Genomic DNA, 19333 nt, shown 5'->3' with positions numbered 1-19333 from the left:
CAATTTTGCTGTGGACTTGAGTACTATTGACACGATTGCTTTCTAAAAGGATAGCATTTTCCTAAATTAGAACTCAGATTAAGTAGCACAGAGACCCTCATTCACTTTTGTCCCTCAATATTTTAGAGACTAAGGAGCAACAAAATCAATCACTTAGAGCAGGGGTGTCCAATTCATTTTAACTCGGGGGCCACACGATAGAACAAACATTCTGTCGGGGGCCGGACTAGTCGATTCAAGAGAAAGAAAAAGACAGATAAAGAAATAAGAGAAAGAGGGAGGGAAAAGAAGAGAGAGGGTGGGACAAAGAAAGAGGGAAAGAGCGTGAGAAACAAAAGAGATAAAAAGAGAAGTCATGAGAGAGGGGGAAAAAAGGGAGAGGAAGAAAGAAATCCAAAGAGGAATAGAAAGACAGAAGGAGAGAAAAGAGAAAAGAAAAGAAGAGAGAAAGAGAAAAGAGAGAAAAGGAAAAAAGGAAGTTAGAGCAAAAGAAGTTAAAAAGACAGAGAGAAAGAGACAAAGAGGAACAAAGGAAGAGAAAAGGGAGACACAGAGAGTGAAAGAGACAGAGACAGAGTGGGAGAAAAGGGTGGAAAAGAGAGAGAGAGAGAGAGAGAGAGAGAGTACAGTGTCTTTGTTGGAGGCACCTGGCTTTGGCAACATCAAGTTGACATATTTCAACCTGCAGCTTGTTTTTCTCTTGCGCTTCTCTGAGTGTTGTCTCGCGGGCCGGATTCAATCCCTTAGCGGGCCTGATCTGGCCCGCGGGCCGCCTGTTTGACACCTGTGACTCAGAGGCTACCTTGTTTGTACGCTATTGAAGAGTAAGTCACTGTCACCGAGGCAACAACTGACCACGCTTCACCCACATTAAAACTGAATTCTTTACTTTTGAAATGATCCTCATTCTAGGATTATATTCTGCTGTAGCCAAATTTGTTTTGTGTAGTATTTGTTATTAGCTTTTTTTTTTTAACTCATTCAGTGCCATAATATGCTGGAGTGTCAAAACATAAATATACGTTTAAGTAAAAAAAAAAAAAAAAAAAGATTCTTAATACTTTTGTGCAGCCCTTCGGTGAGTATCAATCCTTTGGGAATGATTACAGTATGATAAATAACCACTAGTGTCACGGTTGCCATGGCGCCCAATTGGCCCCGCCGTGTCGCGCCAGCTGCGGCCTGTTGACGGATTGGCTTCCCTGCTATTTAAACCCAGTCCTTAAACTTCCCTTTTGTCAGCCCGTCTACCAACTTCTGCCCCGCAAGATGTGGGTTTTGACTCGGTCCTGTTTCCTTCTGGTATTCCCTGTTCGGTATTGTTCCCGTTTATTTTGTCCTGTTTAATTTTGGTTTCCAGTTTTCTTTCCTGTTTATTATTTTCTCCAGTTTTCATTCCTGTCTAGTTTCTCCTGTTTATTTTCGATATCCTGAATCATTATCTATCTTGTCTGTCACGTCCTGTATCAACCCTATCCGTCCAATATGAACTCGGGCAATTGGAATCGCTCTCGTCGGTCTCTGGCTTCCTGTCTTTCCACGCCAGACCGCTGCCTAACGTGCCTGAATCCCCATTTCCCGTAAAATGAAAGGCGTGTGTGAGAACGTCACGCGTTTGGGTCCTGATCCTGTTCTGGTTCATGACACAAAATGGCAAAAATGATCTGCCAATGGCATTTTCTATTTGAGAGGAACATGTTGCACTGAATGAGTTTGTGTTTTTTCGGGGAAATCATCGATTTTTGTCTAAACTTTGAGAAAAAAATTGAAAAGAAAAAAATTGAAAAGAAAAAAATAGAGGATTCCGTTTGGTATTTTTTGTTTAAACCTCAACCCCAATTTAGATATTGGATTCCCAAAACGACTCCCATAAGGACATCGGAGACAAAGACAAGGGCCGATAAATAGCACAGGAACTCTAATCCGGGTAATCCAGTAGTCACTCCAGTGCGTCCAATGGACCTTGTCAAATGTGCTCCATCCCATAAGCTCTCCATTATCCCTCGTGGCCTTCGTGACATTCATCCGATTGTCTGCACGAACCTGGTTGCCCACTTCACCTGTAAGCAGTGTTCCCTCTAAACTGCGCGCGTGCGCAATTGCGCACTGCTCGCACATTCTCGGCGCGCAAGAAAATCGAGCCAGCGCACAAAAATCAGGGCTCAAAATTACTGATTAAGAAGCGACTTAAGTCAAAGTTACAGTGCATAAAGGTAAAAATACACGGGTTCCCCCGACGTTGAGTCCTAAATGCGGTATTTTGAAGTCGAGTCAGAGAAGAACGAAGTTGAGTAAAGTTAGTAGAGTTGGTCGAGAACCGGCTTCTTCGGCTCGGCTCACTAAAAGGAACTGGCTCTTTCGGGTCCTAAACGGCTCTTCGGGTTGTTTTGCTTCTTTAATCCCAACATGATCAAATATTATGTATGCACAAAATAACTTAAAGGAAGGGGGGAATAGAACAAAAAAGAAAAAAATACCAAAATGAAAAAGTAGTGAAAAGCTGAGAAAAAAAGAAACAAAAGGAAGAGAAAAAAAGGACAAATTTAGAAAAAAGCCAGAAAAAAAGTAAAGAAAGCAATGTAGGAAAAAAGTAAATAGAGAACAAAAAGAAAAAAGTAACAGCTAGGAAAAAATAAACACAATGAGATTTTTTTTAAGGAATTAAAAAAAAAAAATAGAAAAAAACACGGAAAAAAGAAGAAAAAGTTTGTGTTGCATTCAAATAATTTCCAATTATAACAAGTGAATCTTGTTGCCAACATTGTACTTCCACTAAAAAATGTGATTAAGTACAGTTCTGTTACTCGTAACCGACGAAATAAGCCCCCAAAAATGTTTATATATTTTGCGACAAAATATATCAGGAAATAAAAAGAAATGGATATCTGAAAGAATTGTAAGAACAAAAGACGTTTGTAGGCCGTACAACCTTTGCAATAGTACATGAGTCAATTCATTCAAAAGAGAAAAATCATTTTGCATTGCCGGAAACTCAGCAAAATGTAACTTGATGTCAAGTTTTGGACATGTTTGGTAACGATTTAGTTGCCACACTTGGGATTACGGTTGCTCACTGTTGTTTCAAGCGTTACTCACCGACTTTGTGTGAACGCTCAGACCCGTAAGGAAAATGACAGGGAACATTGCCTGTAAGGGCACTTTACAACATCAAAAATCTGTCATATATGAAGCTGTTGAATTGTTAAGAAAGAAACATACTTGTTACAGTATCAGTGTAAGGCAACTCGCTGAAAAACTTTAGCCCTTTCTTCTAAATCCTGGAAACAAGATAGCACTGCAAGAAAGTCGGGCTGAATCAATCAAGTTTACCAAAATAAAACCTCTCATAAAAGTATCCCACTGTTCTCAAATATATATATCTATATTATATATGTCAGGACCCTAACAAAAACAGGACCCACTCGCGTAAAGTTTCTCACAGTTTTATTGGGAAAAAGGGAAAGGAGTGCGCACACGATCCAGGGATCGCTGGTCACAAGGAGCAGGTTGCTCAGACGTGGAAGTGCGACTTCCATGGAGAGCGATGGCGGTGTCAGGAACGGAAAAAACGGATCAGTAGCCGGATAGAACAGCAAAAACGTGGTTGATATCAGAAAATGGGTCGTTATTCGGGACGGGAGAACAGACGTGGTCGAGAACAAACAGTCCGTAGCGAAAGAAAAACAGGAGCAAGAACACAGGACAGGCGAAAAAGGGCTTGCCGTGTAAAAACGGAGATTCGCAGACGGACCGACAAAAGGGGACTGACAGGACCGAGTTGAAATACTGACAGGGAGCCAATCTGTCAACAAGCTGCAGCTGGCGCCACAGGGGCGAGGACAATTGGGCGACATGGCAACCGTGACAGAAGCTGGCTCCACACGGGCGGGGCCAATTGGGCGCCATGGCAACCGTGACACACACACACACACATATATATATATTAACCTGACATGCATGTTTTGGGAATGTGGGAGGAAACCACTGTCTGGAGGAAACCCACACAAGCATGGGGAGAACATGCAAACTCCACACAGGATTTGATTCCATGACCTCAGAACTGAATGCAAATTTCTCCACCTCTGAGTATTTTGAAGCATGCAAGTTAATATCATAGTTAATGTATTTTTGCTCATCTTTAAATCAATATATATATATTTAAAAAAATTGATTTTTTTAACCACCAAGAAGCTCTTTAAAAAACACAGTCCCTTTAAACTCTCATATCAAAGTGGGGGCCTCAGACTGTCCTCCCGCGGGCCACAATTGGTCCCCGGGCCGTGCGTTTGAGGCACTTGCTGTAAAATGAGAGTGCAACGATTCAACACTAAAGGTTTTAGTATCTTAGAGCTGCTGATAATCCCCGACAGAGAAAGCTAGGTACACTCAGTGTCAAGACCAGAACAGAAGGAGGACCCAGATGCGCAACGTTACTCACAAGTTTATTGAGGAAAATCAGCGTCAGCGATCCGGTGCTCGCTGGACGGGGGAAGCAAGCTGCTCACGGGATCGATCTTCCGGAGTGTGGTTAGACAGGAAAAACAGGTCGTTAGCCGGGACAGGAGATCAGAACGTGGTCGGGGTAAAAAAACGGTCGTAGCCGGAGACAAACAAGGAAATCAGGAACGGACGAGTGGAAAACGGTGACAAAACGGGACCGATGGGAGTCAGAGTTAAAAAGGCTTGCTTTGTGAAAACAGAGGTTTGCTGACGGACTGACAACAGGTGAGTGAAAGGACTGAGCTTAAGTAGGACAGGGAACCAATCAGGCACCAAACAAGCGGGCACAGGTGAATGTAATGAGCAATCATGACACTCAGAGTGACTAAAAAGAGCCAATAGCTGGAGTTGGTCAGAGAGGCTGTCATTGGCTAAATATAGCGGCTAGCTAGCAAGAGAAGCTACTAAAAAGGCCATTAATCCATTGAATCTGTCAAGCTTCAGACCCTGACTAACAGAACTAATCAACGTTCGGCAGCGGAAGGCAAGTGAAACTGTAAAACAAAGCAGGAGCAGCTGACAATAACAATAGCTGCCGGCAGCGAGTCCTAGCCTGCAGCCGGGTGGCCAACATGAGTGGCTAGAGATGGAAACAATAGAAACAAGTGGAAAATGTCTGAATCAAGGGACTCAAACCATCACATGCAGGGCAAACATATCAGCCTCTTCAAAGGTGGTCTCAAGTTGTGTATTACAATCATTTTCTTAACCAGAAATCATGTTTATGAGACGGAATGTGATTTTTTTTCCCTTATTTGAATCAATAGTAAATACGTAAATGAGGCATTTATGCACCACTAGGGGGCACAATATAGCACACACTCAGGCTTTAAGTCACCCAGGAAATATTGAACATTTGCATAAGGCAGCAAAGCACAGTAATCAATATAACAAAGACAACCACTTACCTACTGCTCAGGATTACGTGACTAGAGAAGGAAAGAGTGGAAAAAAAGCAGAAAATACCCGAATCGCATGCATCATGTTCATGTGACCATAAGTTCTTTAATCATTAAAATAATCATGTTAAGATGGTTCCCCTTTCTATTTCTCGTGCCAGTAGATGTTGCTATAGAATTCACACTGAGGCAACTTGGTGAAACAATGTTATATTTCATTCATTCATGAGCAGTTGAATTAACATTGTCAAGTGCAACGCTTAGGAAAACGACATGAACTGCAAAATACCCAAAATAGTGTTGACATCCTGATATGATTTTCACACAAAATGCTGCAAAAAAAGTCCAATAAGGGTGAAATGGGAAATAGTTGTGCTTAATTGAACCGACAAATGAAAGCCAAGACCGCTATTTACATCGTGAAGCCCCGATATACACAAACAAAGACACGCACTAGTTTCATCAAATCCTCTCAATTCATGCGCATCACTGCTTCCTTCATCTGGGATATTTTCCTACCGCAAAGCACTGTGGGACTTGTAGTACAAAGACAAAAGAGACACGCAAACTCTGGCTTACTCGCTAATGGCTGACTTATTTTGGAGATTTGCTCTTCGCTCCACTGTGGAAATACCACAATTGTATCCATCCATATATGGTGGATGCAACAGTTGTATCCTGTCATGCGCAGTGAGTCCATCGTTGTTTCCATCTTTATAGAAAGGATGCAACAGTTGTATCCATCTTTATATAGTGTTAATCCAGTTATTTCCATCTATATTGAGTGGATGCAACAGTTGTATCCATCTATATACACGTAGCGTAAGTATCTAAAAATAGTCAGGGGTCTCCACCAGGAATCCCCCTAAGGACAGCTAAGGTGCCCACTGACTTATTCTGAAAATAGCTTAATGGTGCTGGGTCATTGTGATTTTCTAGTAAAATGATAATTTTTACTGGTTGACTGAGACTATCCTACTTCCTATAATTAACCAACATGGTAGCAACACAGACGTAAGATGGCAAGTAGTTATTTTAGAAATGCATATCAAACTGGGTGTCCTTTGCATTCATAGGTAACAAAAAGTAGCTCTCGGCTAGAAAAATGTTGGAGACCCCTTATATAGTGGATGCAACAGTTGTATCCATCTTTATATAGTGTAAATCCATTGTTTCCATCTATATTGAGTGGATGCAACAGTTGTATCCATCTATATACATGTAGCGTAAGTCCACAGTGGTTTCTATCTATATATAGTCAGGGGTCTCCACCAAGAATCCCAGCTAAGATGCCCACAGACCTATTCTGAAAATAGTTTAATGGTGGTGGGCCATTGTGATTTTCTAGTAAAATTATTATTTTTACTGGTTGACTGAGACTATTTAACCCTACTTCCTATAATTAACCAACATGGTAGCAACAGTAAGATGGCAAGTAGTTATTTTAGAAATAGATATCAGGAATGAGTGTGTGTGAATGGGTAAGTGTGAAGCACATTGTAAAGCGCTTTGGGAGGTCTTCATTGACTTGAAAAGCGCTGTATAAATGTAGACCCTTTATATCAAACTGGGTGTCCTTTGCACTTATAGGTAACAAAAAGTAACTCTCAGCTAGAAGAATGTTGGAGCCCCCTTATATAGTGGATGCAACAGTTGTATCCATCTTTATATAGTGTAAATCCACAGTATTTTCCATCTATATATAGTGGATGCAATGGTTGTATCATTCATATATAGCAGGGGTGGCGAACAAGTTTGACACAAAGAGCTGAAATTTTTAACTGTGAGAGTCAAAGAGCCAGACCACACACTGACCTGCCATGACAGACAGACACACAAACACACACAATTAAAATTCCCATAACACACTCCTCTCCTTACAATACAACAAGTATTGTTTTTGTGATGATTTCAAGGAAAGTGTCCACCCTCAATAAACACAAAAAAAAACTAAACATGAAACAAGGCAAAGAGCCACAGTATATAGAAAATATGAGGCAAAGAGCCGCATTCTTATTGGCCAAGAGCCGCATGCGGCTCTAGAGCCACGTGTTCGCCACCCCTGATATATAGTGTATGTCCAAAGTTGTAGAGTTGATGCAACAGTTGTATTTACCTATATATAGTGGATGTCACAGTTGTATCCATCTATATGTAGTGTAAGTCAAGAGTAGTTTCCATCCATATGGAGTGGATGCCACATATATTTTAAGTTGAATATTTTTTTTTTTAAAAATCAGAGAATGTGAAATTCCAACTGCAAATAGCAAGAGAATACCGAGAATACTCTTTAAGACCGTTCTCAAAGTCCCTTTTCCCGTGCGGCACCCTTTCAAAGTGCCTTCCCTGAGATTTGCCCACAGGACACAAAGTACGTACGTCGATCACGCAAATATTAATGAGCATCATTTAGAGCAACACAATCAAAAACCTTGTTAATCCTCAAACGCGTTCGAAACCACGAGAGTAAAATTTGCCGAGTTCAATCCATCGGCGCCGTTGAACGATAAAGTGCTGAGTAGGAAACGAGCGCCGGCGAGAGCTGAAGCTACATTTCTACGCTAAAGCTTTCTGGATGGCGAGCTTATTCCGTTGTAGCGGCGTGCAAAGTGCATTTAGCGTCAAGGAACGCGGTGGGCACGACCTTCAAAAGTCCTTCCTCTTTGCAACCTTCGTTTACCTCCTTTTAAAAGCTTTCCGTGTTCCTCCTGACATCACTTCCCGGTTTCTCCAAAAAAGCCCGACTTCTGCTGATGTTTTCTATAAGTCTCGTTTTGTGCCGGCACCTTAATGTGCTTCTGTCGGTGACCTCCGGGGCCACGTGGAGCCGAAGGAAGAGGCGACCGGCGCCCGAGCCTTTTGAGGTTTAGAGAGTGCGGTCGGAGGGACCGGACCGGCGGCCCCCCTGCCCGTCTCTCGTCCTTAACCTCGCCTTCTCCCCGGTCCCCTTCAGTTGGGGTGCACCTTGTTTTTAAGCGGAGGCGGCTTTCGTTTCCGCTTGTGTGTGGGGATGGTGGTGGTGTGCGCCGGGCGCTTGAAGAGGCTGGAATTCGGGGAGAGGGGCTCCGTTTCAGGGGTCGGGGGTGCCCAGGCGGTGGGCAGGGCAGCCGGGGTATAGGATTGGTCCTGCGGAGGTGAGGAAGCGGGCACGGCTTTGGGTTTAATCGAGGGTACCTTCGGGGTGATTTTAGGGTCTTTCTTTGGACGCTGGCCCGTCTCCTTTTTGGCCTTCCTGTGTCCCCTCTTCCTTTCTTTTCGTTCTTTCTTTGCGTCCGCTCCTTTCCGCCGCGCTCGCTCCAGTCTGCACTCCACGTGGATCAGGTCCTCGGTGGCCACTGTCACTCGGTCCAGCTGTTGCAGAAGGGCATCAAAGGTGGGGAGAAGCCTCCGGATGGAGGCCTCCGTCTCCGCCTTTTCCCTCCAGCCGGCACCCGTTAAGGGCCCGGGGAAGATGCCCAGGGGCCCCGGCAACCCTGCGGGGGCTTCGGTCAGGCTACAAGGACTGGAAGACGCCGGGCACCAGGAGGCCTCGGAGCCGCCGTCGGCGCTGTCCGGGGTGGACGGCGAGTCGGGCCGGTCCAGCGGCGGCAGGCACAGTGATTTGCAGTCGCTGCTGGAAGAAGAGCGTGAGGGTGGTGGTTCCATGCCCTCAAAGCGGACCTTGTGCCGGAACTGGACAAAAATCGGGCAGAAGAACAGACACGAGTCAATACATACAGGGCTCTTACACCTTTGTTATGGCCGAATTCAAGCACTTTTCAACCACTTACAGGCCAGTTTTTTAAATTTTCCATTACCTTTAAAGCAGGGGTCAGGAACCTTTTTGACCCAAAGAGCCATAAGAGCAATCGAGAGAGCCACATCATATATTTTCAGACAAAATTAAAAAAACTGCCAAACACGCTCTCTAGACAAAAGCTAATTCTTCAGCACATTTTATTTCACTGTGTGTCATCTGATGATTTCATCAAATGCATGAAATGATAATAATGCAAAATCCTGTGTCCCAAATCAATGTAAATATGCCGTTTACAATTTGTCTTCCACCTTCAGTTAAGAGTGTTGAAGCAATTTTTTTCCCATGAAATTTGTCCTTAATAACGGTTTCAAAACAATGTGCATGCAAAGTTCTTTTGTAAAAATGTCACCAATGACTGCAAACGATAAGCATATCGTCATATTCACTTTTGGTGTAAACTGTACTGAGCGAGAGAGAAGGAAGTGCCTTGCGCTGTGTGCAGGGATCCGCCCACCTGTACTGCTCACCCAATCAAAGTTGTTTGCCAGCGTTTTTATTTATCAGTTTAAATGGTTTCTTATCGAACTTCTGCATTAAGTTGCTTCGGCTTTATATGGACCAAAATCGGGATGAAATCACTTGACTTCGGAACGCCACAGAGAGATGTGCAATAGTTACATTTTATTTCGGAGCCATACGTACTCATGAAAAGAGCCATATATGGCTCCCGAGCCATAGTTTCCCTACACCTGCTTTAAAGGAATAAATCCAGCACCAATCAAAAGAACATTCTTTTGTTGTTGTTGCCATTGATAAAGCTGCTATCTTGCTATTAGCACATACTTTGTTCTGTTTTGAGCTGTTCCTATCTATGATCTATGATTGTTTTGTGTCAATGGGATGCTATAAACTGACATGAATTCTGCCGTTCTGCTTTAACAATGCACGCTGAGCCTGGCCATGTCACAATTGTTTACAAACACAGGAAAGGCTTTCAAGTGGTTGGGTAATAAGGGACTTCAATAGGGAAGACAAAAAAAGAAAGTACTGAATGTATGAAAAGCATAAAAATGAGCCAAATTTGGACTCATTTTAATGATATTGATTGCTCCGAGGCAGAGCTAATCTTTTGATTTTTGTTTAACTTATTTTAATTTATATTTTTTGCATGTTTTTTTAGAAGATCTGTGTCTTAATTGGGTAAAACAGAATTGTAAATAGTTACTTTTTTGAATTTCGTCATTTATTTAGAGCACTGAAGAGTTCATATTTTTAATTTCACTTTTATAGTTTTGCATTGTCAGGGATTTTGTATTGTGGTTGACTTTAAATCTGGATGTAAAAAGCTAAAATAGGTTTGTATTTGACAATGTTTTTGTAGATCTGTGTATATTTTAATTTATTTAGGATCCCCTGCAAACCATATTACATAACTAATTACTAAATAATTTGGTGCATAATGTTTTATTATTATTGCTAATATATCATTAACATAAAAATCTAAGGAGCCGTTTGGAAGCCGCTTCCTCATCGTAAGCAGAGTCAAAAGAGAGTTTTTTAAATAGAACTGTCCTCTTGAGTGTGACTAGTAGGGGGTGGTGACGCTTCACATAACGCCATAATGACAAGCCAACAGAGCAGTCGTGTCGGTGTCCTTTTCGCACACTTTAAATAAATAAATAAATAATGTATTGAGTGGTCTATAGAGTCAGACTGCCAAGAAACATGGCCCTGCAACTATATCAAGCATTTTCAAGCACGTTATCCAAAATTCAAGCATTTCCTGGACCTTGAAAACACAACATTAAGATTCAAGCATTTTAAAGCACCCATATGAACCTTGAGAAAAAATAAAGATTTGCATAGCCAGAACGCAAATCCCGTACGAATGAAAAAAGATCCCCCTTACCTCCTTGGTCCTGCTAAGTCCCATCCACATTTTGAGTCTCCTCAGGAAGAGCTCCACCATCTCGTAGTCTTGCAGGTCACCGGCAGGCCGGTACAGCTCAGCGCGTCCTCGCCGGTAATTCCTAAGTAAAATGGAGGCCACCAACCAGAACAAGACCAAGCGGAGTACTGCAAAACTGGCGTGGAACGCTAACGAGGACATGGTCCACGAGTTTGCGGTCGGCCGTGCAGGACCTCGCCCGCCGGCTCCCAGCAAGGACAGGCAGGAGGCGCTAACGCTGGAGTAGCCGTCCGAGACGGAATGGAAGAGCTGCAGACGTGAAAGATGCCACGTAAGAAAACGCAGGCACCGAATTACATCGGGGATGTGTTTGAGACTGACCAGGTGTCCTGTATGAGAATACGCTAGTAGCAAGAGCAGCAGGGCTAGCGCCACGCCCAGCAACTCCCACACCGAGCGGCGCAGGGCTCGGCCGAACACCGCCCACTCTCGCAGGAAGCGAAGCTGGTGAGACGCCTGAGGGACATAATTCGTTTGAGGACGGAGAAAGGATTCTGAACAATTCGTTGCAATGCAATCAGTTACGGTGCGTGCGGGTCAATCAAATATTAGCTCTCGAAACACGAGATAACCCAATCCAGAGGAACAACGTAGGAGAGACAGAGAGATGGAGACACAGAAAGAGAAAGATAGAGACAGAAAAAGAATGTCAGGAACCAGAACAGGATCAGGACCCAAAAGCGTGACGTTCTCACACAAGCCTTTTATTTTACGGCAAATGGGGAGTCATGCATGTTAGGGAGCGGTCTGGCGTGGAAAGACAGGAAGCCAGAGGCTGACGAGATCGACTCCAATTGCCCGAGTTGATATCGGAAAGATGGGGTCAATACTGGACAGGACGGGACAGACAGACAGGATAGATAACGAAACAGGATATCGAAAATAAACAGGACAAACAAGAAGGGAACGAAAACTGAAAAGTCAAGTCAAGTCCTGTTTATTTGTCACGCCCTTAATCACAAAGAGTCTCAAGGGCTGCGCAGATTATTGCTGACTACAGACTATTATGACACCATCCCCTGATCTAAAACCTACATCAGGGCAAGGAAAAACTCAAAACCTCAACATGAGGAAAATGAAGAAACCTTCGGAGGGGACTGCTCATGAGGTGACCAGACAAAAATGCATGTTGCATTAACAAACGATTAAATTAATAATAAAATACAAAAGAATTTAAGTATAATCCAAAATAAAATACTATCAAAAGGACCAGGTTACAATGGATGTTATTCTTAACAGGACATATGTAATAGTTGACCACGGGATGTCGCTGCAACCAAAAAACGAATACAAAAAAATAATTCAAAGTGAACCAAACCAAACCAAACCGTACCACTTCTCTATTTTTACACAGCCTTTCACAACGTTTTTGAGGGTACCTGTAGCAGCAAGATGGCAGACGGTCATGTCAGCCCTCTCTAGGTGAGCCTCACACTATGTTCAATAAAAAACACACATTTCTCTACCTCAAAGCATTTCTAAAAATGCATGATTACACGATAGCCCATGAAAACCGATATTAAACAGGACAAAAATAAACAGGAACAATGCCGGACTGGAAATACCAACAGGAAAACAGGACAGAGTCAGAACCCACGTCTTGCGGGGCAGAGGTTCGTTGACGGACTGACAGAGGGAGAGTGAGAGCACTGATCTTAAAAAGACGGAAAGCTAATCTGTTAATGAGCCACATGGGCGGGGCCAATTGGGCGCCATGGCAACTGTTACAAAGAATGATAAATCGAGAATGACAATAAGCGAAAGACAAAAAGAGACAGAGAATGAGTGAGGCAGAGAGAGCAAGAGAGACTGAGAGAGAAAATGACAGCGAGTTAGAAATACAAAACATGAGCTAGAGAGTGAGAAAGACAGACACTGAGGGAAAGGAAAGATAATGGAAGAGAGAGCGAAGGAAAGAGTAATCAGTTCCAAGAAAAACCTCCATCTTTTCACCGTGCGGACACACACGCCTGGGCAGACCACCCACTCTTACCTTAAGCACCAGTACGAAGAGGAGCAAGGCCGCCACCACGTGGTAGGTCTGGCTCTGCTCACCCAGAGGATGGAAGTCAGTGAAGTAGTCTCGCCGCTGGCGGATGTAAGCAGCCCACTGCCGCTGCGCCAACACACAGCGGCTGACGTGCAAACTACACACGGACGCCGCCAGAGCCAGTTTGCACACGCCCAAAAGTCTCCAGGTGGACAGCAGGTAGCGGGAACCTTCTCGGAGGAAGCAGAAAAGCCCTCGCACCAGGAAGTACAACACCAGGCCCAGGAGGACCATCTAAACCACAACAGACGGCGTTAAAGGCGTCAAAACCAGAAGACCCAATTTCTGGCGTTACCGTTAAAAACAGCTGAAGATCCAGCCCTGCGATTGGCCACGGAGTGAAGACCTTCAGGTCCAGGCTGGACTGAACGCGCTCGGAAACCGGGAACTCGAACAGGAAAGAGAAGGCTGCGACTAGTTTGGTGTTGATGTTGTAGAGGGAAAAGTCCACAAACAGAGTTCGGCTCCTGCACAAACATCGTTTATTAGCGGCTTATAGATTCAAAATAAGGATAGAGTAAACCCGGCACCAAGATGGGGATAGCAAAATGAATTTACTGTATGGTATTTCGCTTATGCATTCCAAAACCCCGGTTAAAAAGTCTTTAGGTGGACAGCAGGCAGCGGGAACCTTCTCAAAGAAACAGGCTGTCATGATTACCGATGTGAATCACCTTTGGCGCCAACTGCTTCGGACTCTGATTGGCTCCCTGTCCCTATTCAAACCCACTCCTGTCTGTCGCCTTTTGTCAGTCCGTCTGTGAATCTCCATTTTTACACGGCAAGCCCCTTTTTTGACCCTGACTCACGCCTGTCCCGTTTTTTTTTTGCTCCTGTTTGTCTCCCGCTACGACCTGTTTTGATCTCGAACACGTCTGCTCTCCCCTCCCAAATGACGACTCGTTTCCGACCCCGACCACGTCGTGCTCTCGCAGTCCTGGCTACCGACCAGTTTTTTTGTCCCCGACACCGCCATCGCTTGCCACGGAAGATCCACTCCCATGTTCGGATCCCAAGCTGAGTACAAGAGCGAACACCGGATCGTGGGTGTACCCCTTCCTCGTTCCTTCAATAAAACTTGCAGTAAACGTTACGCGAATGGGTCCTGTTTCCGTTCTGGTCCTGACACAGGCATCTTAGAAACGTACAATGCCATACCCGAGGACATCTTAAAGTTAGAATTTGGAAGTTTTTAGACATATGAAAACAATTGGTTGTTAATGTAGTGGGGAAAATGCCGTAAAAATTATAATTTCACAACGGATGTGTAATATTTTTGGAGATAAGGCGCCAAAAACCTGTCTAACAGGAAAGTAATTCATAGGTTTCAAAGAACTTGAACGGATACTGCCCGACTGAAGAACTTTAGATCACTGTTTTTCAATCAGTGTTCCGTGAGACTTTGTCTAGTGTGCGGCAGTAAATTGCCCAATTTTATCTTTGCCATACCTGCTCAAGGTTTCTTCATTTTCCTCATGCTGAGGTTTTTGAGTTTTTCCTTGCCCTCATGTAGGTTTTAGATCAGGGGATGGTGTAATCATAGTGTGTAGTTTGCAATAATCTGTGGTCTGTGCAGCCCTTTGAGGCTTGTGATTAAGGGCGTCGCAAATAAACATGACTTGACTGAGGTTTTTGAGTTTTCCCTTGCCCTCATGTAGGTTTTAGATCAGGGAATGGTGTAATAATAGTCTGTAGTTTGCAATAATCTGTGGTTTGTGCAGCCCTTTGAGACTCCTTGTGATTAAGGTGCTATACAAATAAACATGACTTGACTTTATTTGAGGTTTTTGAGTTTTCCCTTGCCCTCATGTAGGTTTTAGATCAGGGAATGGTGTAATAATAGTCTGTAGTTTGCAATAATCTGTGGTCTGGGCAGCCCTTTGAGACTCTTTGTGATTAAGGGCTATACAAATACACATGACTCGACTTGAGGTTTTTGAGTTTTTCTTTGCCCTCGTGTAAGTTTTAGATCAGGGGATGTGTCATAATAGTCTGTGGTTTGCAATCATCTGTGGTCTGTGCAGCCCTTTGAGACTCCTTGTGATTAAGGTGCTATACAAATAAACATGACTTGACTTGATTTGAGGTTTTTGAGTTTTCCCTTGCCCTCATGTAGGTTTTAGATCAGGGGATGGTGTCATGATAGTCTGTAGTTTGCAATAGTCTGTGGTCTGTGCAGCCCTTTGAAACTTTGTGATTAAGGGCTATACAAATAGACATGACTCGACTTGAGGTTTTTGAGTTTTCCCTTGCCGTCATGTAGGTTTTAGATCAGGGGATGTTGTCAAAATAGTCAGTGGTTTGCAATAATCTATGGTCTGGGCAGCCCTTTGAAACCTCTTGTGATTGAGGGCATCACAAATAAACATGAATTGTCTTGACTTAAGGCAGGGACGCTGAATCCCGGGTTCAACTGTACGTCTATGGTACATTTTAGTAAAGTCCATGGGCTTACCCTGGGCCAAGCCAGCCTAGACTCTGAAGCTCTTGAAGGTCCCCTGTGGCCTCATCCAGGCTGCTGTTCAGCTGCACGCTAAAGTCTTTGGCCAGACTCCTCCACCTAGCAGCATGATTCAAGAAGTCAGCACAAACTGAACTGCTCCTAGTAGGGATTTGAATCCTTACCGGGTCTCGTTTGCACGATTGAGCCAGCCATGTTCCATCCTGTCACCATCTGCAATCGAGTTGAAATCTTTCAGATCTTTGTATATTTTTAGCTCAATAATAAAAAAACAAAAACGGGTGTTTTACCTTGTTTTTGTCGGAGTCTCATCGTGCCGAGTAACACGCTTCCGGTTTCCTCGAGGAGGGCGGAGTCATTCAATAGCCGGGGCAGCAACGATTGGTTGAGCCAGGTCACAACATCATGTCGGCTATACGATGAAATGAAAGAATGAATGAATGAAAACTTTATTCGAACATTAAAATAAAAACAGCACAAAAACAATAACTCAAGAACAAAATAATATTACATAGTATGTTCGAAAAGGGGTAGTGTAGTAAGAAGCAGATGCTTATTTTCCCTACCCCTTCATCTTCCCTATTAAACACGCCAATTATATAACAATTGTATTAATAATAACAGTTATGATGTAACAATAGCAACAATAACACAAAATTAACCATAGTTCTAGAAGCAGTATTCCCAATCTCTCGTATCACTCATACCCCATTTTCTTCATCTCTGTATTCCGCCAGGAATGTTTTTTTGTATTTAAAATTTAAACAAGTGAATAGTTGTTTGATCTCATCTCGTAAATTGTTCCAAAGTTTGACTCCGCACGCAGAAACACACATTCTTTTCCTGGTGGTTCTCACCTTTGGGATTATGAATTCACGACAGCACAGCCCCTTAAATTATAATTCCCCTCTTTCCGAATGAATCATTTATGGATGATTTCTGCCACTATGTTTTTGTTGACCTAAAATAGCAGTCTCCCTTCCTCCTCTTTTCTCTCACTTTCAGCCTCTCTCTCTCTCTCTCTCACTTTCTCTCTCTCTCACTTTCTGCCTCTCTCTCTCTCTGCCTCTCTCTCTCTCTCTCTCTCTCTCTCTCTCTCTCTCTCTCTCTCTCTCTCTCTCTCTCTCTCTCAGAGATGTTTCATGATCTCGTTCGATTGAAATAGGAGATCCAAGATTACCGGCCGATGTGTTGAAAATGGGACGTCTGCAGTACTTGCTGCAAGTGAGTGCGCAGCCTCAAACTGTGGGCGTCCTTGCCCGAGTCCGAATAGTTGAGGAGCAGAACCACCAACAAGAAAAACATGTAGACCAGGAAGTTCTGAGGGCACCAAAACAGCGTCAACTTAAGGAAGAAAAAGCAGATTGTGGAGAGCTCACCTTCAGCATGGTGTGCAGCATGCGGACCTTCCGGGCCTGCTGGCGGTCCTGGGCCAGGGCGTAGCCCTGAGGGGGTCGAACCCGCTGGACTCGCTGCACCACCCGCTCCACCGTGGGGAACTCGACCAGCACGTCCTGTGCCTCGGGCCGCAGACGGCGCTCGAAGGCCACGTAGTAGACGGCTTCACACAACACCTTCAGGACGAGCACCGCAACCATTTTTGTTTATATTGAGCAAACTAGGAACTCACCGTGATAACATTGTAGACGTGTCATTTTATGTCAGGCCATGCATTTTAAAATAAATCAAAGATAAGTCCAGGTTTGGGACTTTTCCACGTAATGACAACAAATTATTTGGCGTGCCCAAAAACTTACAAAATCAAAAAGGTGTTCGTGCGGCTGTGCCTGTTTGCTATTGGTTGAAGTCGAAATGCTAGCCGACTATTGGTTTGCGTCACGACATCATGACTATTACTAAATGCCATTCGCTGAACTACTTCCCACAATGCCTTTGTCTTGATTCAGTTTAAAATCTTGTGTGCTCCGTCTTTGCACAATAATACTTCTTGTACTCTTTTTATAAGCTATGGGTCTAAAAACCTTCATGATGGTAAAGGAAAAAGCGAAAAATCAAAAAGGTGTTCGCACGGCTGTGCCTGTTTGCTATTGGTTGAAGTCGAAATGCTAGCCGACTAATGGTTTGCGTCCCGACATCATGAATATTATTAAATGCCATTCGCTAAACTACTTCCCACAGTGCCATCCTCTTGATTCAGTTTAAAATCTTGTGTGCTCCGTCTTTGCACTATAATACTTCTTGTACTCTTTTTATAAGCTATGGGTCTAAAAACCTTCATGATGATAAAGGAAAAAGCGAAAAATCCAAAAGGTGCTCGTGCGGCTGTGCCTGTTTGCTATTGGTTGAAGTTGAAATCCTAGTTCACTATTGGTTTGCATCACGACATCATGAAGGTAACTATATGCCATTAGCTGAACTACTTCCCACCATGCCTTTCTCTTGATTCAGTTTAGAATCTTGTGTGCTCCGTCTTTGCAATATAATACTGTACTTTGTGTACTCTATTTATAAGCTATGGGTCTAAAAACCTTCATGATGATAAAGGAAAAAGCAAAAACATCATAACCTTGGAAACAAAGCTTGCGATTAACAAAAAATACAGCAGGGGAACACAAATTTAGGTTGCTATCCTCTGCAGTACAGCAATTTTATCTCGCCATCTCCACCTCAGAACGGATTAATGTTGTATCCCATTTGCAGAATCAACCCCATGAAAAGTTAAATTTATTGTTTTGAACCGTCTGCAAAATTGGGTAGTGTATTTTGTTTAAAATACTGACCCCCAAGGTTTATGCATTTCATTTCAAACAACCATCCCCTTAAAATGTTTAATGTTTTAGTTAATTTGTACGAAACAATTCATCTAAAAATAGTTGTTATTTAATAGAAAAACCCCAAAAATTCATTTATTATATAGTAAACTGTCGGTATCATTTTATTTATCACGACCCAAACTATTGACCCAGAAGAATGGGTCAAATTAATACAATAAGGGATTAAGTCCCATTTTTGAACCAAGCATTTTAAAGTACGAGGGGGCAAAGTAGGAACCCAATGTCTTGGAATCAAAAGCGACAATCAGACCATTGGCATCTCACCTTGATGGGCTCTAAAATCAGACAGGAGCAGAGGAAGCTGGCCAGACAGGAGATAAGCCACATCATAGCCACGTTCTGACTGAAGCCGTGTGCCGCCCAAATGGAAATGGCGTTGGCCACGGCCATCACCCCCCAGCTGCCCCACAGGGCGGCGCGACCACACCACGGAGGGAAACGCCTCGGACGACAGACGTCCGCCACCACTGCGAGAAAAACAAAAACAAAAACGTTCAAAGAAATCCCTGCGAGAAGGAGTTGTCGCCGAAGGAAGACGTACCTGTATTGGAGGAGAACGCCGTTCTGGGCGGCTCTCTCCGAACCGAGTCCGGCCCGGACGGCTCGTTGATCCTCTGGAGAAGAATCACCTCCGTGTTGTCTTCCAAAATACTGGACCTGACGGTCGGAAAACGATGAGATTTGCCCAAAAATGTCAGATCGGCGATTTCACACTCACAGATCAGCCATCTCGCTTTCGTCTGCTTGCGGGAAGAAGTTCTGGCCGTCGTTTAGAATGTGCTTGATAAGGTCCTCGTCTGCGGTCACACACATAAAATTTTAAATCTAACTTCAATCACGCCAGTCAATTAGTAAGACAGGACATTTTTGTGTACTTAGTGTTGATCTCTTTAAGTGAAGCATCAAAAAGCCCAAAATGG

The 19333-nt window shown here is 43.5% G+C and overlaps 1 protein-coding gene across 1 annotated transcript in view; it reads right to left on the bottom strand.

Moving 5' to 3' along the window:
- Positions 1–5485: 5485 nt before the first annotated feature.
- The window catches only part of pkd1a (polycystic kidney disease 1a), an 84719-nt gene continuing 70871 nt past the window's right edge, over positions 5486–19333 (bottom strand). Inside the window, exons 44-56 of the mRNA XM_088341370.1 lie at positions 19132–19210; positions 18955–19070; positions 18678–18880; positions 16998–17192; positions 16799–16938; positions 15909–16030; positions 15783–15831; positions 15613–15717; positions 13453–13624; positions 13101–13391; positions 11429–11563; positions 11048–11356; positions 5486–9071 (exon numbers count right to left, since the gene is read on the bottom strand). Coding sequence (XP_088197496.1) covers positions 8349–9071; positions 11048–11356; positions 11429–11563; positions 13101–13391; positions 13453–13624; positions 15613–15717; positions 15783–15831; positions 15909–16030; positions 16799–16938; positions 16998–17192; positions 18678–18880; positions 18955–19070; positions 19132–19210 — 2639 coding nt within the window. The 3' untranslated portion in view covers positions 5486–8348. The remainder of the gene's footprint in view (positions 9072–11047; positions 11357–11428; positions 11564–13100; positions 13392–13452; positions 13625–15612; positions 15718–15782; positions 15832–15908; positions 16031–16798; positions 16939–16997; positions 17193–18677; positions 18881–18954; positions 19071–19131; positions 19211–19333) is intronic.

The sequence above is a fragment of the Urocampus carinirostris genome, chromosome 8, assembly GCF_059441175.1.
Source record: "Urocampus carinirostris isolate Australia breed hairy pipefish chromosome 8, RoL_Ucar_1.0, whole genome shotgun sequence".
In the NCBI taxonomy this organism is placed as follows: domain Eukaryota; kingdom Metazoa; phylum Chordata; class Actinopteri; order Syngnathiformes; family Syngnathidae; genus Urocampus; species Urocampus carinirostris.
This window is presented reverse-complemented; position numbering and strand designations above follow the sequence as displayed.